Source organism: Pipistrellus kuhlii, unplaced genomic scaffold (assembly GCF_014108245.1).
Source record: "Pipistrellus kuhlii isolate mPipKuh1 unplaced genomic scaffold, mPipKuh1.p scaffold_m20_p_13, whole genome shotgun sequence".
Taxonomy (NCBI): Eukaryota; Metazoa; Chordata; class Mammalia; order Chiroptera; family Vespertilionidae; genus Pipistrellus; species Pipistrellus kuhlii.
Genome location: NW_023425438.1, coordinates 3,206,770 through 3,229,843, shown reverse-complemented (window position 1 = coordinate 3,229,843; position 23,074 = coordinate 3,206,770). Strand labels below are relative to the sequence as shown.

General features: G+C 44.9%; 2 protein-coding genes and 1 non-coding gene across 3 annotated transcripts; all 3 read left to right on the top strand.

Annotated features, from left to right (window-relative positions):
* Positions 1 to 325: 325 nt before the first annotated feature.
* LOC118717066 (cytosolic 5'-nucleotidase 1B) lies at positions 326 to 14,998 on the top strand. Its single transcript, XM_036434655.2, has 11 exons — positions 326 to 358; positions 1,378 to 1,464; positions 1,795 to 1,977; positions 2,558 to 2,700; positions 5,436 to 5,719; positions 5,795 to 6,015; positions 6,946 to 7,113; positions 8,731 to 8,860; positions 11,174 to 11,296; positions 11,670 to 11,854; positions 14,606 to 14,998. The coding sequence occupies exons 1-11, from the start codon at positions 326 to 328 to the stop codon at positions 14,936 to 14,938; spliced, it is 1,890 nt and encodes a 629-aa protein (XP_036290548.1). The 3' UTR covers positions 14,939 to 14,998.
* On the top strand, positions 7,722 to 7,825 carry LOC118717915. The gene has a single exon (XR_004987660.1). It is a non-coding gene; the product is annotated as a U6 spliceosomal RNA (small nuclear RNA).
* A 2,955-nt stretch (positions 14,999 to 17,953) lies between the features above and the next one.
* On the top strand, positions 17,954 to 22,821 carry RDH14 (retinol dehydrogenase 14). Its single transcript, XM_036434656.2, has 2 exons — positions 17,954 to 18,387; positions 21,810 to 22,821. Exons 1-2 carry the CDS (start codon positions 17,989 to 17,991, stop codon positions 22,425 to 22,427), a joined length of 1,017 nt encoding a protein of 338 aa, XP_036290549.1. The 5' UTR covers positions 17,954 to 17,988; the 3' UTR covers positions 22,428 to 22,821.
* The last annotated feature ends 253 nt before the right edge of the window (positions 22,822 to 23,074 follow it).

Below are 23,074 nucleotides of genomic sequence, written 5' to 3'. Positions count from 1 at the left end.
ATTGATGTGCTGAGTGATACAGTAATGCTAAAAGATATTTTAAAAGAAAGTCGTAGAATTAATATTGCTACACATTAAATATTTGGGTGTTCAAATATCAATTCCTAAAGACCCAGAAAATGATTATGAGTGTTTGTACTCAAATATATGAATAAGTCACATTAATAGTCATGTATTCCCAGTCAGTTTGTTACTATGGAGTCACATGTGATGTCATAAATTTGACATTCTATGCACGCCTGGACTGAGCAACAGAAGAAACAGAAAATGGCGCTGGAGAGATGAACACCTGCATAACAGCAAAAGAATTTCAATAGTTAAAGAAATGAGTCAAACATCTCTGAAACAGAAAAAGAAGGTGAGTGAAGTAGACATCCTAGAATCTTACCAAAGAGTCAAAGAATGTTAAATATCCATCCTTCATTGACTTCTGGGGCTTCTCTGAAATTATGGAATTATTTCAGATAAAATATCAAATTATTTCCCTACTACATGTAGGGAAAATAGAGGCAGAAGTAAATGATCAGAGGGGAGAAAAGGAGATTAAAGTATACAATATAAGTCCATCTGATAAATCAGCACTTAGGGAGGATAGGCACATACACTAGTTTTAGGAGGTGAAAACAGTTGCTGACCCCTGGATAATTCTTCCCCTGCATATCACATACTACAATTTTTAAAAACGTTTTTTTATTGATTTCAAAGAGGAAGGGAGAGGGAGAGAGAGCTAGAAACATCAATGCTGAAAATCATTGATTGGCTGCCTCCTTATATGTCCCTTACTGTGGATGGAGTCCGCAACCCAGGCACATGTGCTTGACTGGAATCAAACCTGAGACTCTTCAGTCGGCAGCCTGACACTCTACCCACTAGCCAAACCAGCTAGGGCCCGTATTACAAATTTTAAATGATATATGCCTCATGCCTCAAACCTATAAACCACCTAATTTCTACCTTAAAAATTATATAGTCCTGCCAAAACCGGTTTGGCTCAATGGATGGAGCATCAGCCTGCAGACTGAAAGGTCCCAGGTTCAATTTCGGTCAAGGGCATATACCTTGGTTGCAGGCACATCTCCAGTAGGGGGTGTGCAAGAGGCAGCTGATTGATGTTCCTCTCTCATTGATGTTTCTAGCTTTCTATCCCTCTCTCTCTTCCTTTCTGTAAAAACTCAATAAAATATTTTTTTAAAAATTATATAGTTCTTTGAACTGTTTTTACTCATGCTTAGCAGAACAGGGCAAAAAAATGTCAAACTTCATATATATTAGCAAAGAGATGAATGTTAATTTTAATGTATCCTTTTGTCCCCAGGCCCCAAGTTTCTAATACCCTTGAGATTAAAATTAATAAACATCCTTTGTTTCTATATTAAGAATGATTCTACACCAAAATACACAAAAGACAATCTAGAAACAGAGAAAAGACGGGAATCTGAAAAATCAGTTCGCCTCAGCTCTCAGGTGAGTTGACCGTTTTATAGTAGATGAGAGAATTAAAAAAGCAGAGAACATAATAGAAATATTCTGGGAAAGGGAGTTCTGGGAGACTGAGCTATTGAGGTTTGTATTAAGGGATACAATACTTCTGATGGAGAGGTTAAGGAAAAGCTAGGAGAAGCTGGTCCCTGCCTTCCCTACAGTACACATCCCCATGTTCCCATGGAAAATATGGTGTAGAAACCAAAGTCATCTCCTCTGCTGAGCCTTTGGGAGGAGACTGGTCTTTGTTCAAGTCAGGGAGGGCAGGGGAGTCTGGCCATCGCATTGACTATTTTCTGCCCAATCTTTCAGATGAGGCGTGCAGTCAATCCGAATCACTGGCTGAGATGTTGCCCCATGCGTCCTCATCTGTCGTGTAGACACTGCCTTAGTGCAGCTGAGGGAACAGTCCTTCCTGGCCCCTGCCGCACATTACGAATTTATATTCACATGTGCCTGTTTTCGAATCAGGGCCAGCAGGTCACCATGATCAGGGTGAGCAGAGATCCAACTACTGATTTTGCAGGGGAGCCACAGTCAGTCTGGGTGAGGGGGAGGATGTGGGACACAGAAACTCTTCCCCTCACCTCTCCGTGGTCTCCTTCCATGTGGTTCCGCTCAGAGGGAGTGCTAGAGTGCTCTATTCCCTCTTACACATTGGAGCCCCATTACAGCCTTGTTCAGGGACCAGCTGCCCTCATCTTTGTAGTCTCGTAAAAAAAAAAAAAATGGGGATATGTCTTTTTAGCATCTGTTCATAGGCTTATTCTTAAGGGGAACTGTGGGGAAAGGGAGAAACAATGGTCAACTCTACGAAAGACCATTGAAGAGTGACAGGTGAAAAAAAAGATGAGATGTCAGATTTGTTTCTTGCTTTTGAATGCTCTTCCAGATATATCCCCACTTTATTGATCCTCAATGAAGTGAGGACTGGGCCAGATGGAATTAAGGGTCATAGTGGCCAGCGATCTTGTCAGTGGGGTTTGCTTTGTTTAGCTGGACATGGCTATTCTGTAAGCATGGGAGGGTTGGTTGGTGGCATATTACACCCCTGGATCTCTTCTCTCCTCAAAAGGGATCGCAAGAAGTACTGCCGAAGACAGAGTCTCGAGGGTACGTCGTGCGAAACCAGTGGTCTGGAACTTCACGGAACACAACCCCCAGAGTCCCATCCGTAGAAGAACAAAGAAGCAAGAGCGGCAATCTTAAGGTAGAGATGGGGATGAAAGGATGGAGTACATGACAGCATAATAGTAACAACAGTAATGATACTTCTGATGATGATGGTTAACATTTGTTGATGCTTTCTACGTGCCAGCCCCTGTTCTATATACTTACACTCCCCTGCCCCTCAAAACACTTATTTTACAGCTGAAAAAAGAAAAACCACATAGAATAACTTGCGTAAGATTTCACATTAATAATGCTAACGGAGCTAGATTAAAATCCAAGGTCGCTACATCTTTAATCATTTACAATGAAATGATTCAACTTTATGGTTTCCCCCTTCCTCTCTTCCTTCCACGAAACTGTGGAGTACTCAAGAGTAAGAACGAAGGTTGGAAAGGTCAACAATGAAGATAAATTGCTGATGAGTCTTTGTGTAGTGCTTTGGGCCCTTATGTAGAAGAAAAAGTTCAATTTGAGATTAAGTTCTTGATTGCAGAGAGCGGGTTGCACAGATCCCACCACTGGGAAAACTTACCTTCCCATCAATCCATCTAGCTCTGTGCAGACTGGCTCAATAATCTAATCACGAAAATGCCTTTCAAAATATGTGAAACATTCATAGCAACGGAAATAACCTATGGGTGCTTGATAATCTATTGCACACCTTAGTAAAGGAGAGCTGTGTCTAGAATGGTTCCTTCCTACTTAGGAAGGTTACTCTCTCCGGAGTTCCGCAGATGCCAGTGGAAGGGAGACACTGGGCTATGCAGCCTCGCAGCCTCCAGGGATCACACCTTAGTCACAGGGCAAAGACATGTCTCCTAGGTGCTCTGTAGAGTCTTTTGGGGGAACATCTGGTGTAGGTGCTCATGGGGTTAACCGGAGGTCACAAATGGAGGCAGTGGCAAGCAAGACCCTTCACTCAAACTTCCCTGGAAGTCTCTGACTGGGAAGGTATCCATACAGAAGTCAAATGACAGCACTTTGCAAAGGGTGTGCCATCTGCTAAGGGTAAGAAAGAGAGCTTGTGCCCCAGATACTACTAAAAAAAAATAAGAAAAGAAAAGAGAAATGGGGGAGGAGGAGCAATGAAAGCTAGCTGTCTGTGTCTATTAACAGAAACTAATAATATCTGGGGCCTTGAAATGTCTAAGCCCCTTAAAGCCCCACTTAAAAGAGCTGAGGTGTCTCAGAGGGAAGGTAGGGGAGGGTGAGAGTAAGGGAGAGAGATCAACCAAGGACTTGTATGCATGCATATAAGCCTAGTCAGTGGCCAAAGACAACAGGGGGAGGGGGCATGAGTGGGGGGGTTGGGAAGGTAATGGGGGATGAAGACAAATATGTAATACTTTAATGAATAAAGAAATTTTAAAAAAGAATGAGCTATGAGCAGAAGCTGAGGTAACAAAAAAAAGATCAATAAAGATAATCCTACCTAATAAAAGAGTGATATGCAAATTAACCATCACTCTACTATGCCCACAAGCCATGCCCACAAGCCAATCAGAGCTAGTATGCAAATTAACCCCAACCAAGATGGCTCCAGCCATAGAGAGCAGTTGAGAGGCTTGGGTTTTCCTGGCAATAGAGAAAGCCAAGCTTTCCACACACCCTGGCCAGCCTAGGCCTCCACTCAAGAATACAAAGTTTCAATTATAAGAGATAAATCTCAAGAAAAATGGTGGCAGCACAGAGCTGGAGAGAGCCAGTTAGGGTTGCCCCAGCAATAGAGGAAGCCAAGTTTTCCACCTGCCCTGGCCGGCCTAGGCCTTCACTCAAGGATACAAAGTTTCAATTATAAAAGGTAAACAAATTCAAATAGAAATGGGGGCAGCCACAGACTGAGCAGGAGACTTGGCTCCGCACCAGGCTATAAAGTTTCAATTGTAGAAGGTAAATAAATTCCAGATACCAGGGCCTCTGCTTGGATCTTCCGGGGGCATGGCTGACCTGCAAACTACCACAAGTTCCTTGCACAGGCTGCCCCACGCCCCAAGGGAACTCCCACCCTGATCCAGGACATTCGTCAGGGCAAACCAGTCTGCCCCCACCCATGCACCAGGCCTCTATCCTATCTAATAAAATAGAGTAATATGCAGATTGACCATCACTCCAACACACAACAGCTGCCCCCATGTGGTCAAAGATCCTGCCCCCATGTGGACACAAACTGGCCACTATAAGATGGCCAGCAGGGGAGGGCAAATGGGAGGCACCAGGCCTGCAAGGGAGGGCAGTTGAGAGGGACCAGGTCTGCAAGGGAGGGCAATTGGAGGCAATCAACCCCAGTTAGGGAAAGGGCAGTTAGGGGTGACTGGGCCAGCAGAGGAGGGAAGTTGGGGCAAACAGACTGGCACAGGAGCAGTTAGACATTAATCAGGCTGGCATGGGAGTGGTTAGGAAATGATCAGGCTGGCATGCAGAAGTGGTTAGGGGCAATCAGGGAGGCAGGCAGGCAAGCAGTTGGGAGCCAGCAGTCCTGGATTGTGAGAGGGATGAACATCCCTTGAGAGGTCCCAGATTGAAGAGGGTGCAGGATGGGCCGAGGGACACCCCACCCCTGCTCCACCTTGTAAACAAATTTGTGCACCGGGCCTCTAGCTAGAGAGGTTAAAAAAAAATTTAAAAAAAATAAAAATAAAAGAACTGAGGTGAACCAGGAGCCAATGAAAGGATAAGCAAGGACCAGAGGCCAGGGGACAGCTCCTTGCCTCCTGCTGGGTTGGGGGACAGGGGTCCCAAGACCAGAGTGCATCTCAGATGCCCATTTTCTTGCTCCAGGCCCCCACAAGTTCCACCACCTCCCGGACTTCCTCCACCTCCCACAGCCAGACGGAGTCCCAGCACGAGCTATCAGACCACGCCACCCCGTCCACGCCGCCGGTGCTGCGCACGCCACCCACACCGCGCACGCCACCCACGCCGCACACGCCACTCACGCCCGTGGACTCCAATCCTTGCACGCCCCCGGAGCCCCAGCCTCAGCCCCAGCCTCAGCCCTTGACCCGGCGCAGCATCAAGATGCATGAGGCCCATGACAACTGGAGCCACAGCATGATACGTGACAGGGACAGGGACAGGGATAGGGACAGGGACAGGGATGCCCGAGATGCCCGGGATGGCCGGGACTCCAGGGAGTCCCCGAGGGACTCCCGGGAGCCACAGCAGCGGGATTACCCGCGCACGCCTCCCCTGGAATGGAAGCCCTACCCTCAGCGCCGGAACACCTACAACTCCCAGGACCGGGACTACATGGCTGACATGGCCCGGCCGCGGGATGATGACGACGACGACGAGGAGGCCTATTGGTCATCAGTGAGGACACTGTACGAGAAGAACCCGGGCTGCTCACGCCCCCGGCCGGTGAGCAGAGCCTGCAGAGCCTGGTAGCCTGGGCTCCCCTCTGCTCAGCCCCAGAGCCCATGCCCCTCCCAGCATCTCTCCTCTCCATGCTGGAGGGAAGTCCAAGTGCATCCCAAAGCCCCTCTTGCAGTCTCTGGTGGTGGTGGTGGTGGTGGTGATGGTGGTGATGGGGTGGGGGTTAGGGGAGTGGAGGGTAAGAGGTGGAGGTGTAAGGGTGATGGTGGTGGTGTTGTGGGTGGTGGTGGTGGTGGTAGTGGTGTTAGTGGTGGTTGTAGTGGTGTTAGTGATAGTGGTGGTGGTGGTGGTGATTGTGGTGGTGATTGTGGTGGTGGTGGTGGTGGTGGTGGTGGTGGTGGTGGTGGTGGTGGTAGAGTGATTGTGGTGATGGTAGTGGTGGTGGTAATAGTGGTAGTGGTGGTGGTGGTGATAATGGTGGTGATGATTATGGTAGTGGTGGTGATGGTGGTGATGGGGTGGGGATTAGGGGAGTAGAGGGTGGGAGGTGGAGGTGGAAGGGTGATGGTGGTGGTGGTGGTGTTGGTGGTGACAGTAGTAGTGGTGGTGTTGGTGGTGGTGATGGTGGTGGTAGTGGTGGTGGTGGTAGTAGTGGTGGTGGTGGTGGTAGTGGTGGTGGTGGTGGTAGAGGTAGTGATTGTGGTGGTGGTGGTGGTGGTGGTGGTGGAGGTGGTGATGGTGGTGGTGATGGTAGAGGTGGTGGTGGTGGTGGTGATGGTGATGGGGTGGGGGTTAGGGGAGTAGAGGGTGGGAGGTGGAGCTGGGGAGGTGGTCCAGGCCTTAGCTGTTTCCAACATCCCAGTGCCCCAAACAAGAGCCCATCTGTGTCCTTCCCACCCTGCCCTGGGATGAGTACTATTCCTGACCGCTTCCCGCCTGTGTGACCGCCCCTGTCCCCGGCCCCTCTGTCTGCAGGCCAAACCCAAGCACGCCCTCACCATCGCTGTGTCCTCCCGGGCTCTGTTCAACATGGTGGACGGCAGGAAAGTCTACGAGGAGGAGGGCCTGGAAAAGTACATGGAGTACCAGCTCTGCAACGAGAATGTCATCCTGACGCCGGGACCCGCCTTCCGCTTCGTCAAGGTACCAGGAGGACCCAGGCCCGCCCTGGGGATCTGCCTCCTCCAGGTTCCAGGTTCCCTCACAGTCCCTAACCCCTCTTTGCCATTCTTGCCTTTGGAATTGACCCCAATCCGGTTTCTGCTTTCACAGAGGCTCCCAGAATGCTGAGGGAGGGCTGGGCCTAGATCTGAGAGGCTGTGCTTTCCTAGGCAGAGTCCTAACCATGAGACCAGTTCCCTCCTCAGAAGGAGCAGTAGTCAGAAAAAAAATAAAAAAATGAATTTACAGTTCCAAGCACTAGCAGAATAAAACATCTCCTTAAAACCTTAAAATGTGATGAAATTCATTCTTGCTGCTTTTGCCCCAAACCTAGCACATTTAAAAAAAATAAAAATATTCTAGACACTTAGGGGCATGGTTTTAATGAAGTACAGTTATCTAAACTTATACAGACATGTATAGCCCTTTCACTGTGATTCCCTATACAATATAATTTACACAAATATTACACAGTAGCATCATAACCAGGCAGAAACAAACGACATCTCCATTGTAAGTAGAGAGTATGTATGGGGCAAGGGAGGAAGCCACACACCTATTCTGAAGACTCCTGATTAGAAATGGACATAGTGGTCTTTGGCAACACACACACTAAAACTGGAACAACACAGACCATTAGCATGGCCCCTGTGCAAGGGCAACTATGCAGATTCATGGAGCATTCTATATTTCTCACAATAAAAAACAATCATCCATCCAAGTGCCCATAAATAGTCAATGGAATAAAGAAGATGTGGTACATATATCCCATGGAATATTACTTGGCTATAAAAAAAGAATGAAATCTTACCATTTGCAACAGCATGGATGGACTATAAAGTACGCTAAGTGAAACAAGTCAGGCAGAGAAAGACAAATCCTATGATTTTGCCAACATGTGCAATCTAAAGAACAAAGTAAATAAATAAAATAAAAAGGAAACACACACATAGATATAGAGAACAAATTAAGGGTTGCCAGAAGAAAGGGGCCTTGGGGGGCTGGGTCAAAAAGGGGGAGGGACTAAGAAATATGAATCGGTAATTACAAAATATTCATGGAGATATAAAGTATAGCATAGGGAATGTAGTCAATCAAATTGTAATACCTATGTATGGTGCCAAGTAGGTACTAGAATTATTGTCTGTGTGTGTGTGTGTGTGGGGGGGGGGGGGGTGATCACTTCAGGAATTATATAATTGTCTGACCACCGTGCTGGTATAAACTGATACTGAATGTGAGTTATAGTTGACAAGTAATATAATAATCATCAGCCTTTACAAAACAAAAAATAAAGTTGTACAAGGCCTAGCCTAACCTTCTCTCTGCCTATTCAACAGAGACAATGCTAGTAGACCCAATGTTAACAATTTCAATAAATATTATCACGGACTCACTAATCAATGACCGAAGTCCTATGTGTGAGGGGCATAAAGTACAGAAATGAATGACATCACCTCTCCTCCAGGGAGCCCTACCTCTCAGGGAAGCGCCTTCAGAGCTTGACTTTGACCCTGACGAAATCCCTTCCCTCCAGACTCCTAGGGCTCACCTTGCCCGGCCCTCTTACACACACACGCTCATGTTTGTAACCCACAGGCCCTGCAGCATGTCAATGCTAGACTCCGCGATCTGTACCCTGAAGAACACGAATTATTTGATATTGTACTGATGACTAATAACCATGCCCAAGTGGGAGTGCGGCTTATAAACAGCGTCAATCACTACGGTAAGTAAAATAAATACCATGTGGAAGCGGGGCTCGGCGCTCGGGAAGAGAGGGGCCACGTGATTGTGCTAACTGTGGCCTAATGAACGCAGTGTCTTTGATACCGACACCCCCTTCTGCATGTGGAATGTTTATTTGCCCATGTCAGAACAAGAGGGGCCATGTTCATTTTTAACTTCGGCCCGGAGCTGGGCCCAAAGCTCTGGACTTAACTTGTCAAGTGTGAATTTCAAAGTCTTAATCCCGGGCCCCGCGATGCATTTCTGGTTTATGTTCTTCCCTTCTGAACCTGACTTCAAGGGGCCGTCACCCCAGAGGCTTGTGCTGGGTGATCAAACCCCTTGCTCACCGCAGATCCATGGGAAAGGTTTCAAGGTTCGCACCTTGCCTTTCCACTCTTAAACTCGGGTTTTCCCTGGCTGCCCTCCCCGCACATCAAAAGTCTCTTCGGAGTCTTTCCATCCATGTGCTGAAGAGGGAAGTCCCCCTTCTTCCTGTTATGGAATTACCTGGCTTCTTATTTGGGACTTGAGCATATTTTCTAAGTGACATCAGTTTTATGGGGATGTCAAGCCAAAATAAGGTGTAAATGTGGCATACTTAAACGCTTGGTTGAAATTGGGCATATATATAAATAATGAAGATATATTACAAAGTTATAAATTGTATTGACCTATGTACTTTAAAAAATGTTTGCCTTTCAAAAATGCAGCTTTCATAGTGCAAGGACAAGAAAATAACATATGTAAGAGGTTTAGCATTGAAGGCGCGTAGATTAGTTACTCAGTAAAGGGCAGCTATGAGTTGATTTAGTAGGCGAGTTATGTCTCTCTATCCCTCACCACACTGAGCCCACAAAGGCAGTAGCACACAAAATCATCTTTGTGATTCACTTATTCAATCTGCTAATTAACTGACTGAGCCCAATCTTCTCATGCAGCCTCGTTCATGGAATAACAACCTGTCGCTCAGGAGAAGAGTTAGTCACTTGCCTTCTCCGGGTGCTGAAGGCATTTTGTATACCTCTCTGCTCTGGCCCTTGTTACTTTATAATTATCTGCTTACCAGCCTGGCTCCTCAGTGAACTGTCCCTTTGAATAAGGGACAATGTTCTAAGCATTTCTAAAGCCCCAGTGCCACCACATAATTTCTGTTCATTAAATCAATATAAGTAAGGCTTGTAGAGTGCAGTGTGGTGTCACAGATGCCCAGTGCTGGCACAAGTGAAAGAGTGAGAGCATTTTGTTAATACCACCACAGACACTTGCACTCAACTGTTGGAGGACCCCACCCACTCTCTAGGTCCATATGGGTGTCAGACTCAAAATGCTGCTTTTTGTTATATGCAGCTGCACAGTTTATCATCTATCTATAAACACTCTGATTGGGTACATATAGTCTATGCATGTTATACTTTATTTACACATTATTTAACCATGTTTTGCTTTTTTAAATAATCCCACTGAAACATCTCTACATAAATCTTTATCAGAGTTTCAGATTATTCCCAACAGTGGTCGGCAAACTCATTAGTCAACAGAGCCGCAGTTTGCCAACCACTGCCTTTAGAATAAAGTCCCCAAAAATTCAATCCTAGGTCAAAATGCATAATCCTGTTAAAAGTGCATTTATATTTTGTCAAATTATTTTTAGATAGCTTATACAATGTATATTCTCATCCATAGTGTACCTGGGTGCTTATTTTACAAACCTCTCACAAGCATCTAGTATTTGTAGTAATTGTTGTTGATTTAAAAGACATTTGATGGTATATTAATGTTCAGTCTGTTATTAATTCCATTTGAACTTCCAAGTCAGGAAAGAGAGACAATTTCAAACCTTTTGTTGATGTTTTGAAAAAAAAAATTGTTCAATTCCAAGCACAACCTTTTATTACTATTGTATTGTTACTGAAGACAGAAAGGGTATTTAAAATAGAACCACACCTTAACTGGCCTTTGCAACAAGTCAGGCGACTGCAGTTGAAGGACAAGAGTCAACAGGAACCAGTGGTTTAGTCTTAGTGTCCTTTTCTGTAATGAAGGCAATAACGCCTGCCAGTTATCGTGAGACTAAATTGGCAAGGTCAATGTGGATGGACCCCATATACTGTTATGTATCAAACACCTCAACTATTATACAAAATACTGGTGCTAAGAGGGTACTTCTCATTTTCCCATATTGGCACTCAGAAGGGAATTCTAAAACCTCAGAGGGCCCTCTGTCATTCCTCAGGTAGCTCTCCCTTGCATTTACAGTAGCGGTTTTGTCTTTAGTCTGGGACATAACAGAATCTTTCTTGCCCCTTAACAGGCTTGCTCATTGACCGCTTCTGTCTGACCGGTGGGAAAAGTCCTGTCGGCTATTTGAAGTCATATCTTACCAACTTCTACCTGTCTGCGGACTATGAAAAAGTCCAAGAAGCACTACAAGAAGGTAGAGGCGTGGTTTGATCCCGGTAGTCCATGGAGAGGTTCCATTGGGCTTGTCCTATGCCTATTGTTGGACTTCGTTAAGAGGTTTCTGCAAGTGGCAGCCCTGAAGTTTGCCTTCTAGGGCTTTGGCTTTTCTGGAGGTGGACGTCCTCAGTGATCGTCTCACACCCACTTGACACTTTCCTATTTCTTGTACCAGTGCGGTGCAGGGACTGCTGTGTTGAGATGTGTAGGTTGTGGAGAGGAGCCAAGTCCTCAGGGAATAAGAGCTAGAGATGAAACGCAAGGTCTGGGAGGGCTTATTATTTTTTCATGGGAGAGACTACGTCTCATGGCCCTGAGAGTGGGATTAATCAGTCCCCATGGTCTTCCAGGGATCGCCGCTGCAACCATGTTTGACACAGGCAAAGACATGTCTTACTGTGACTCGCAGCTCCGTGTGGCTTTTGATGGAGACTCTCTCCTCTTCTCTGAGGAGACGGAATATCCTACCAAGGAGCACGGGCTGGAGAAATTCTTTCAACATGAAGCACAATGTGAGACGAAGCCTATTGTTCAGGTGGGTTCAAGGAGCTCTAATTAACTCTGATCTCCCTCTTTTCCAATAGATACCGCTATTTGCTCCTTGTGATGGCTGTCAGATGACTTTAGGCAGCCACTCCTCAGTTCTGATCCTTTGCCATTTTCTCCCTTTCTTTTGGTAACTCCTATTTGGACTTTTCTTAAAAAAACATTCTTTTATCTAGCCTTTTGGAAATGTTTCTATGATCTTATGATAATGACTTCATCCATCAAATTATGAGTAACAGAGGCATTGTGGCTTACCAATAAGCCATTTCTGCATAACAGGTTCTCAAAATAGTAAGGTCGTTTCCAGTAGGTCAGTAAACATTTGTTGAACCTCTCTCTCTGTAACCTCAAACTCAATAAAGGGCATTGCTTAATTGAGAAAATCTGTACAACTGACAGCTTGAGTAGAATCGAAGAATGAGCCTCAAATAAGTGCAAACTATGAAAACCTAATCAATCTGAAACTGAACATGAACTTTCTTTGGAACCAGTCCATACACTGAAGGGAGAGTGTTAAAGCCACAGTCTGAAATGAACCAAGCTTTTGAACCAAAGGAAATCTGAAGAACCAAAATATTCTCCAAAGTGAACTAATGGATCATTCAGTCTTAATCTATGACTGTTACCTAGAAATTTAATTGGCCTCTTTTTATCAGCTCTTCTTGAAGTGTAGATACACCTTATTATATTTATTACATTTGTAAAAGTATGAATAGACAAACTGAAAGATTGGTCTTACTAACCAATCTTAAGTTACAGCAAGTGATAGTTAAACTGTGTGTGTGTGTGTGTGTGTGTGTGTTTAACTTTATAGGCCCTTCCTAAATAGCCACTTTGGAAGACCTGCTCTCATGCTAGGAAGTTGTTCAGTGTTAACAAAGCTCACTGTTGCAAGGAAAATCACTTGTGATATTTTATATTTGTCGGCTTTGCTGAAATTCAGAGCCCATTTTATATTATACATTAACTATTATTGAAATGTGGAAGAGCTACAAACACACACACACACACCCACACACACCCACCCACCCACACACACACACAATTTAAAAAAAATTACCACAAGATAATCTTAAAATACCATCGTAGGTAAAGCATTTTTTTTTTTTTTTTTTTTTTAGATTTTACATTTATCATTTACATTTTGGTTACTCTGTAGACTACTAGAAAGACAAAGTCACACATGGGCTTGGGATATATTTAATCAGAGAACCAAACTAAAACAATCATAAAGATTAGGGAGTAGAAAAGAAAGTGCATATCGCATGCCCTTATATAGAAATTATGTAACTAATGAAAGCTGGAGAAACACAGAGGAAAGGGTCTAAGGAAGACTAAATATGCTGATATCTTCAGCTACAATAGCTGATCACAGCATCAAATGTAAAGCTGATAAATAGAAATCTGAGAATCCTTTATAACACCAATGTAAACAATTAAAATTGGAAGGCTGAAGAAGAAATAGAGATAAAAGAGGTAAAAGTACTCTAATTTCATTATTTCTCATTGCAAGAAATAACAGAAAAATAGTCTTTAATGATGCAAGTGTAAATAAGTAAAATAGTATTTAATGACACCAATGTAAACAATTAAAATTGGAAGGCTGAAGAAGAAATAGAGGATAACTAAAAGGTAAAGAAGTAGCCTAATTTCACTATCTCTCATTGTAAAAAGTAATAAATCCTGGATTTTTAAAAAAGACTACTGGAAGTACTATAAAAATTTATAGTTATAAAGGTAACCAGTAAAAGGAAATAATATAAACCTTCCTAAATCTTAGAACACATACGCGCACACACACACACACACAAGACACTTGTTGTTGAACAATCCTTTAAAATCTTTTAGCATGAAAAATACAATAAAAGTCATAAGACAGAACCATTGCTGTGTAATACCTATAAATATAAATGTCCTAAAAGTCAACTTTTGTTTTAAAAATCAAGACTTCCAAATTGGATCAAATAGCAAAATCCAATTCTATGCTCCCATAGTACTACAGTTAAAACTAAAAATTGAAGATAAAAGTATAAGACAAGGTTGGATCCATGCCACAAAGGTATGAAACAAAACAAAGAAGTATACCTTATAAGGTTTGAGAGGGCAGGGCGGGGCGAGGATGAGCTCCTGACTGCGCCCCACAGGGCGGAGTTATCTCTAGCCCTCACCCAACCAATCAGGGTTAGCCGAGGCAGTGACATCACCACCGACTGGAGTAAAACCCCTGGACTGGGAGAAGTTTGCTCTCTCTACCGCCATGCTGCCGGCGTGGGTGGGAGGGGCCCATGCTAGCATGGAGAAGGCTCTTTTGTTTATTGCATCGGACTTGGCTCCCTGGTGGTGCTTGGGGATCACAAAGTCTGGGCATAACAGGTTAAAATGTGCAATTCACAAAAAGCAAATTAAGAGGGTAGTACTTTTGGTAATTAACTGAGCTTTATTTAGAATAGCTTTATTTATGTCTGTTGCCTTGGTTTAACTTGTCAAAAGAAATTTCTTTCACTCTTAAAATATCTGTTTAGAGAATAAATTATATCATCATCCTACATTTATTCAAAGAACCCAAGGATGGTTCCTCAGGAGGCAAAATAGCCACGTAAATGCCAGGAATTTCAGCATTGTGCCATGGGCCTTATGATACTGCATATATCTTTTATAAGCTCTTAAAAGACTCTGTTTTCTCAGCATTCACTTCATTGGCTTCACTCGATCACAGCTATGACATCTGTTCCTTTTACAGGGTCCCCTGAAGTGCTTTCTGGAAGAATTAGGCAGACTGCAAAAGAAGTTCTTTGCCAAAGACCAACGGTTATGTTGTCCTATCAGGACCTACCTGGTTACTGCCAGAAGCGCAGCCAGTTCGGGTGCCCGAGTGCTGAAATTGCTTCGCCGCTGGGGTCTAGAGATAGATGAAGCCCTTTTCCTTGCAGGAGCCTCCAAAGGTCCCATCTTGGTGAAAATTCGGCCCCACATCTTCTTTGATGACCGCATGTTCCGTATTGAAGGGGCCCAGAAATTGGGCACCAACTCCCCTCATGTACCGTATAGCTTAACTCAAAAAATGAACAATTAGAGATGGGGAGGAGAAATAAAGCAGTGAGTCTGGTATCACAGAAGCCACTTCTTGTGGATCTCTAGGGTATTTAGTTAGGAATGGCAGATGATTGGACCTCAGTACTTAGTTCCTTTGGAAAGGTTCTCTCTTCATTCTTTTGGAAAACAGTTGTGAACCTTCAAGTCACCTTCAAGCTACTTCTCTTTGAGATGTCAATGCTGTTGAATACCATGGCACCTTCCTTTGTGTGTAAATCATGATGCTGACTCTTTAGGATACATTTAGAATTTGAACCCTTGAATGCTTAAGAGGCTACCTCAGAAGCCTCCTTGGTCTTACAGTGCATTGCTCATTCTTGGATGTTGGTAAATAGAATAAATCGTTACAAATCATCATCATAGAATGGTGGTCTTCAAAGGGGGAAAGAGTAGGTTAAGTACACTTTGGAAAGTTAGAGCTTTTTAGTTCTTTGCCTCTGTGACCAGCCTTTGAATCAATGCAAAAGGAAAATGTCACTCCACCTGTGAATGTATACCAGTTCTGACACTAGTCATTCAGAAATAAATCAGCTGGTTATTTATATTCCATCTAAGACAAGCTCCAAGCAGAACCTCCTAGGAAGGGTTCTTTGAAGCTTATTTGATGGGTTTATTACCTGTGGACAACATTTTTGAAGTCTCTGGCTTTGGCCCTATGGTTGTATGGCATATTAAGCCTTGGCCATGGCTACAAGTGTGGCATGAAGTGCAGTGTCCTGCACTCTTGTTGTTACCATTGGTTTGCTTTCAAAAACATCATTAACCATAATCCACTAAATGATAAGGCATGGTAAGCTGGATGTTTTCATGTTACCTCATTTTCTCATCAAGTCAAACGTGTGTGTGTGTGTGTGTGAGTGTGTGTGTGTGTGATATAATATTGTTACCCTTCTTTTCAATCAATGAAGAACCTAAGATGCAAAAAAAGATTAAGTAGCTTGTCCAAGAACAGCAGCTAATAAATAGTAGGACTAAGAACCAAATTCAGGTCTTATTTACTTCAAATGCCATACATATATATATTTTTTTTTCCTGTGTTATACAATCTTCCAAACTGAATTGTTCTTATTGATTCTATGGCCATACGACCAACCCATCCTGAACAGATTAGTCATTCCATTAGATTAGATGCTTAAGCTACAAAGCAGTTACACAGCGGGTCTCAACTCCTCTCTCCTCCCCTCCCTCTCGTGTTCCTCCTATTCCATCACACCCCACCCACTTATGCCATTTCCACTGTGACTCCAGGTAAAGAAGATGCTGCTGGCATACATCTTTTGATCTGCTTCCTACTTTGATGTAAGCCAGTCCAAAATATATCAGTCATGACACTTACTGAGTACCTAGTGTTTTCTATGCATTCCCCAATGTCAAATCCACCAAAGAACTCAGACATAATCTCCTAAGGAAACTTAAAACCTTACCAATATCATGGATGAAGTCAAATGTGCAAACTCTAACAGCCAACACTAGAGGGCTGTTCTCAGTACCAAATGAGGGCCACAGATGAGGTTGAAGCGAATATCTGCATGGGCTGGCAGTGGTCAGGAAATGAAAAGAACTGAGGTGGGCTTTGAAGGGCAGAAAATAGATAAAACTGGAGAGAGAGACAGGAAACAGATGTGTTCCAGGCTAAGAATTTACAGGGAGCTTCACATAGGAGAAACAAAGGCTCTGGTCCCTTCCTGGTTTCTGTTCCTGGTGCCTCGTCTAATCCTCAGGGAGAGTGCTCTTCCCCACCCCAGTGCTTCACTCTCAGCACTCACACGACACTCCTTCTGCCTTTCTACCCCTTTTCTCTTTGTATCGTGAGTATCATTACATGTTGTAGCCTTCACAAGTGTAAAGGAGGGTAGGAGAGCTTTATTATAAAAATCTTAGAGGGATTTATTTCAACTATACACATTGGGAGGATCCTCTCTTGCTGGGAGATTCTAGAATGGGGCTGGGGCAGTGGAACTTTCTGCACCACACAAGTGAGCACCCTGTTCCCTGTGCTTTCCCAGAACCTAAGGGCCTGCACATATCAGGTGGGTGAGTAGATGGATGAATGATCACATAAGAGTCCATTGGGCTAAAGCCACAAGTGTTGAAGATGGGTTCCTGTGCAGTAACCCGGCATTGCTGAAGCCTGTTCCAGGGTACAGAGCACTTTCTGCTCCGGTTATGCATTTAATGGTCATATGGAAGGGGTGGGAGGTGGCCTGGCCAGAAATCCATGTTTACAGTAAGTGCAAGATTTTCCTACTGTATTCCTGCCAGTGTCAGAAAAGGCCCTTTGAGGATGCCCCTTCTACAGGGACCATATCAGAATCAGTTGGGAACTTGTTAGAAATGCAAATTCTCAGGTCCCATCTTGAACCAATTCAGTTCCTAACTCGGGTGCCTAGGCCCTGAAATTTCAGGGGGTTTTTTTGTTGTTGTTGTTTTGTTTCGTTTTTTTTTCTTTTCTACAAGCCCTTTGGGTGATTCTGACACGACGCTAAAGTTTGACAACCATTGGGCCTATCTATTTCCAACTGATTCATGTTGCTAAGTTCTTGGCCTCATTTATAGGGGGAGTGGGCGAAGAGGGGGCGGATTCGAGTCCTTCCTTAGGCATTAGCGGGCAGGGAAAAATTCTCGAGGGTGAAAAATTGAAGAGAGGGTTAACATGTCCCAGGAGCCCTTAAAACACGCTACACTATCCACGAAGTGTGGGATTTGTAAACCAGCCTATATAAAGAGTTGGCAATTCACAAATATGAACTGAGCATTCGCTTGGGGAAGGCGGCCACCACTCAGGGATTTCCTTGGGGAGGAGCCCCCTGACTCCTGTGAAAACCGGGGGCTGTGCTCACCCAGGACACTCAGGTAGGGAGGGAGCCTGCTTCAAGGAGTCACCAGGACCCACAGAGCACACCACCAGGGGCCCTCCAAGGAAAACTACAAGTCCCAGCATGCCCCACGCCACCCCTTGGAGGACAACAGGCCGCGCCCCAGAGTTCCTCGCGCCCAGGTGGCTTCCGGAAGTGCGGTGCCCGGGCGGCCATGGCAGTGGCCGCAGTGGCGGCGCTGTTGGCCGCGCTGGGCGGGGCCGTGTGGCTGGCGGCCCGGCGGTTCGTGGGGTCCGGCGCCCGGCGGCCGCCCGGAGCAGGGGAGGCCGGCCTCATGCGCGGGAAGACCGTGCTGATCACGGGCGCCAACAGCGGCCTGGGCCGCGCCACGGCCGCCGCGCTGCTGCGCCGGGGCGCGCGGGTGATCATGGGCTGCCGCGACCGCGCGCGCGCCGAGGCGGCGGCGGGCGAGCTGCGCCGCGACCTGCGGGACGGCGCCCCCGGCGCGGACCCCGGCGCCGACCCCGGCGGCGGCGCGGGCGAGCTGGTCGTCAAGGAGCTGGACCTCGCCTCCCTGCGCTCCGTGCGCGCCTTCTGCCGGGAGCTGCTCCAGGTGTGCAGCCCGCCGGCGGCGCGGGCCGGGCGGAGGGGCGGGCCGGGGGCCGGGGGCCGGGGCCGAGCCCGGGGTGTGACCTTGGGAAGGCCGGAAGCGGGAGGAGACTCGGTCACGTGATTGGGGGCGGTTGGGGAGCCCGGTCGTCCGAGGAAATGGAGAGGAGAACCGGCCCCAGAGGACCGTTAGCCAGGGTGCGCTTTCCCCAGGCCAAAGGGCACCCGGGCCCAGCCCGCCTTCCAGAGGGCCGGGAGCACGCAGGGGAAGTTATGATATCAACACTTACTAGGTTATTTGAGCCTAATTACTTACTATTCAATGAAATGGCAGACATTTCTTTTGGCCTCTGGGCATCATGGAATTAAAATAAATCAGAAGGACCGAGGACAACGTGCCCTTGCCCTTCCCCCGCGGGGCCAGGAGTTCAGCGCTCTGCCGCCAGGGGACTGGTTAGCACCTTCCCTAACCACAACCTGGCCTCCTTTCCCAATAAGCTGGAGCCTGGAGTCCCAGCTGCCTTGTGCTGGAAACAGGGACATACATACGTAAATATGTAATGCCTGGCATTTATTGGAAGGTTTCCCGTGTGCCAGGAGCTGCTCCAAGCATTTCAGATTATATATATGAAATGTATATAGTTATTGAAAGTGCCCTTGGCTATTTTTTTTTGCCGTGGAATTTGCGCAGTTACCTGTGAGGTGGGCATTGTTGCCCCCATTTTACAACACAAAGCACTGAAGGCAGCAGGAGGCGCATTGGGTGCCCAGGATCTGTCCCCAGTGCCCTTGCTTTCCACTCTTGGATTCCTGTTGCCCTCCAGGGACCTAGAGGCTATCTCTGTGCAGATGGTGAACTTTCCACTAAAGGGCATGTCCTCCATGGACATGGGCATAGAAGGGTTTCCTGCAGAGGGCGCTGGGAAGAGATTTCAGGTTCGCTGGCATAGGAGATGGGCCGGTATGAAATGGAGCCTTAGGTCTAGAGCAGAGGTTCCCAATCTTTCTTTCTTTATTTCTTTTTTAATTCCACGATGCCCTGAGTCCAAAAAGAAATATCTGCCGTCTTATTGATATTAAGTAATTAGGTTCAAATAACCCAATAAGTGTTGATATAACTTAGTCACTATTTGAAAAAACAGTCCACACAGTGAAACCATCCTTACTCGGGAATGTGTACCTGTTGTTCACTTGTCTGACTTCGGGATCAGATTGCACTTTGCCACCTTCATTTCTTGTTCCGCATTGGCTTCTAACACTGTACACACACGTGATTACAGCAGCTGCTAAATGCAGCTTCACGAAGATGTGACATCCCCAGAGAGAAGAGAGCACAACGTAATGGTGAAGCTGTGAGCCACCTGAAACTAGTTTTTGAGATGTTGAGCTGAGTATCTTTGTTTCCCTTGCGCACTTAAAATATTCCAGGGGATCCTGGGAGTTCCTTGTGCCTCTGGGGCATCCCGCCGCACAGTTTGGGAGCTGGTGCAGATCTGGAGAGGTTAGGGGGGCGTTCGTTGGTTTGTTTTCATGTCTACTTCATTATTAGAAGGAAAAAAAAACAGGTTAAAATTAAGAAATTAATACTCATAAGAGATGTTGGAAATATTAACAATGGGTCTCCCTCTTTGCCATCGAAATGTAGATGTGGCTGGTGTTCTCATTCCCCGTACACTTGGTATGTTATTTCTTTGGCCACGTGGAGCAGAGTCAATTAAAAGCTGAGATAAAGAGAGAAGGAAATTGTCCTTCTAAGCATTAAGTTTCTTCCTGGCTCTGACGTTCAGTGGCCATAATCAGAATTTTTTTTAATGGAAATTAAATTTCCCACAGGTTGGTATTCTTGGTATTTATGTCATTTATCTCTTAGAATTAAAAAAAAAATAGTAGATGATAAGGTCTTAAAATAACACAAATCCAGCAAAGAATGATGGCTCAAAAATGATTAATACAGGAAACTCTTCCAAAGGATTACTGAAAGAGAACACTCCTTTCTTTCCCCCACGGGTGAACTTTTGCCTTCCTTTTGAAGCTGACTATTGGAAAGGCTGGAAGGTGCTTAGACAGACAGAATGAGAAATAGTTAATCCTCTGACGGGTAGGCTTTGATACAGTTGTGAAATTTAACACATTTTTCTCTTCACTTACACTTGGCAAACCAGCCAGTGAAATTTGAAATTTGACCTCAAATTAATTCAATGGCGGGTCATCCTTCTGTCTCTACACCTGGAACACGTTGTACATTTATTTTTCTCTGCCCATCAAAAGAGACAGGAGCCAGGCAGGGCTGGAGAAAATCAACTGAACACGAATTATAAAATGAAAAAAGACACCCCTTTAAGAACAATCTAAATGTAATCTGGAAAGACGCGGCAGGATCTGGTCACAGTGCGAAGTTCTGACTGTAGAGAACTGAGTTGAGAGCCTGTTGAAGCCTGAGAGAGGTAGTTCCATCCTCCAGGGAAGAACGGTGACTTCCAGTCATGGTGGAGGTTAAGGTGTTTGTTAATCCCATCTCCTCTGTTAATCTTCTTTGCTGTCAATGTAAGACTTAGTATTTAAACTGTTGTTTCTGATATTTTTATATCATCTGCATCATTTTTAATTGATTTTGAGAGTTAGAAACATTGATGAGAGAGAAACATCAATCAGCTGCCTCCTGCACACCCCCTTCTGGGGATGTGCCTGCAACCAAAGTAGATGCCCTTGACCGGAATCGAACCTGGGACCTTTCACTCCACAGGCTGATGCTCAATCCACTGAGCCAAACCAGTTTTGGCTGGATCATTTTTTAAGATATCTCTTGGACTTATTTATGATGTTGTCTGGCCTTCATTTGCATCCCTGACCTACTCTATTGCTTGTCCTGATTTTAAGGAAACAATTTGACGTTGCTCCATCCCCACGGTACCACTTACCCTCAGAGAACTACAAAATGAAGCAATCCCAGCTTGCCCCTGGTGTTGATACTTGCAGCTCTGGGAATAAACAAGACTGACCTCCTTCTGCTGTGTTTCCACTCTCCAGCTCTCACCCACTTTCTAGCTTTTCTCATTTGAAAATGCCAATTAGAAAAGCAAGCTGGCATGAGTACATTAAGAGCCCGGCATTGGGATCGGAAACTTCCATCTTCAGATTTTTGTTTGTCACTTAGGAAGTCTGTGACACTGGACAAATCACAGGTCTTCTGTGCTTCTGTTTGCTTATAGGTTGTTGAGATTAGATGAGATGACAGGAGAAAAGCAGAAGTCCACGCCCCTATTGGGCATGCAAATCTGTTTTAGTTCTTTGTCAATAGTTGAAAATTGATGGAGACATTTTATAGAATTTTAGTAGCTCATAAGAAATTTCATTTCTTATTTTTATTTTTGGTACAATTAAGGCCTGTGTTCATTAACTCCGCTGTTCTCTCTTTGATGTTTACAGGAAGAGCCTAGACTGGACGTCTTGATCAATAACGCAGGGGTCTTCCAGTGCCCTTACACGAAGACCGAAGATGGGTTTGAGATGCAGTTTGGGGTGAACCATCTGGGCCACTTTTTACTCACCAATCTGCTCCTGGGACTACTCAAAAGTTCAGCGCCCAGCAGGATTGTGGTAGTTTCTTCCAAACTTTATAAATATGGGGACATCAACTTTGAAGACTTGAACAGCGAGCAAAGCTATAATAAAAGCTTCTGCTACAGTCGCAGCAAACTAGCCAACATCCTCTTTACCAGGGAGCTCGCCCGCCGCCTAGAAGGCACAAAGGTCACTGTCAATGTCTTGCACCCTGGCATTGTGCGGACTAACCTGGGGAGACACATACACATTCCACTGATGGTCAAACCACTTTTCAATTTGGTGTCTTGGGCATTTTTCAAAACTCCAGTAGAAGGTGCCCAGACTACCATTTATTTAGCCTCTTCTCCGGAGGTAGAAGGTGTGTCAGGAAAGTACTTTGGGGATTGCAAAGAGGAAGAACTATTGCCTATAGCCATGGATGAGTCTGTGGCAAGAAAACTCTGGGATATCAGTGAAGTAATGGTTGGCATAGTACAGTAGGAACAAGTGTAAGGGCCGTTTAAAAAATGTATCTCACATCTGTGATCAGGTGGCTTGCGCACTTGTTACTCATTTTGGTTTTACTAAGAAGTACATATGGCTATTTTGAAGTTATGAAAAGTTACATTTTGGAAATCATTTCAGAAAAGATGTAAATATACAATAGGCATAATGAATAAGGAAAAATAAAAAAATTTAAAAATTGTAATTGAACATGCTTGGATTACAAATATTGAACTCAGTTACTTAAAATAGATACCTTGAAAAGTTTTTGTCTCTGATTTTCATGACCAAAGTGTTAAATATTTGTGTTGCAATGCTGGTTTTTGTGGATATAATATGCCTGGTTTGTGTGTGCAATCCTTACTTGGAATAAATTTACTGATGCAAATTCTTCATTGTCTGTTTCTTTAGAAGCTTCACTGAAATTAGTCCTTACCACGCACATCATTAGCCTGTACTACTTTTGGAATATCAAGTGGGTTTTCTTCTCACATTCTCTTTTGTTGTTGTAAGAGTTATATTTCTAAAACCCAAATCTGTGTCTTGATGACACTTCACTGCTTAAAAACCTATGTGGTATTCCAGTTATTCATAACAGTGAGCGTCCTGTCTGTCTATCATCTATCTACCTACCTACCTACCTA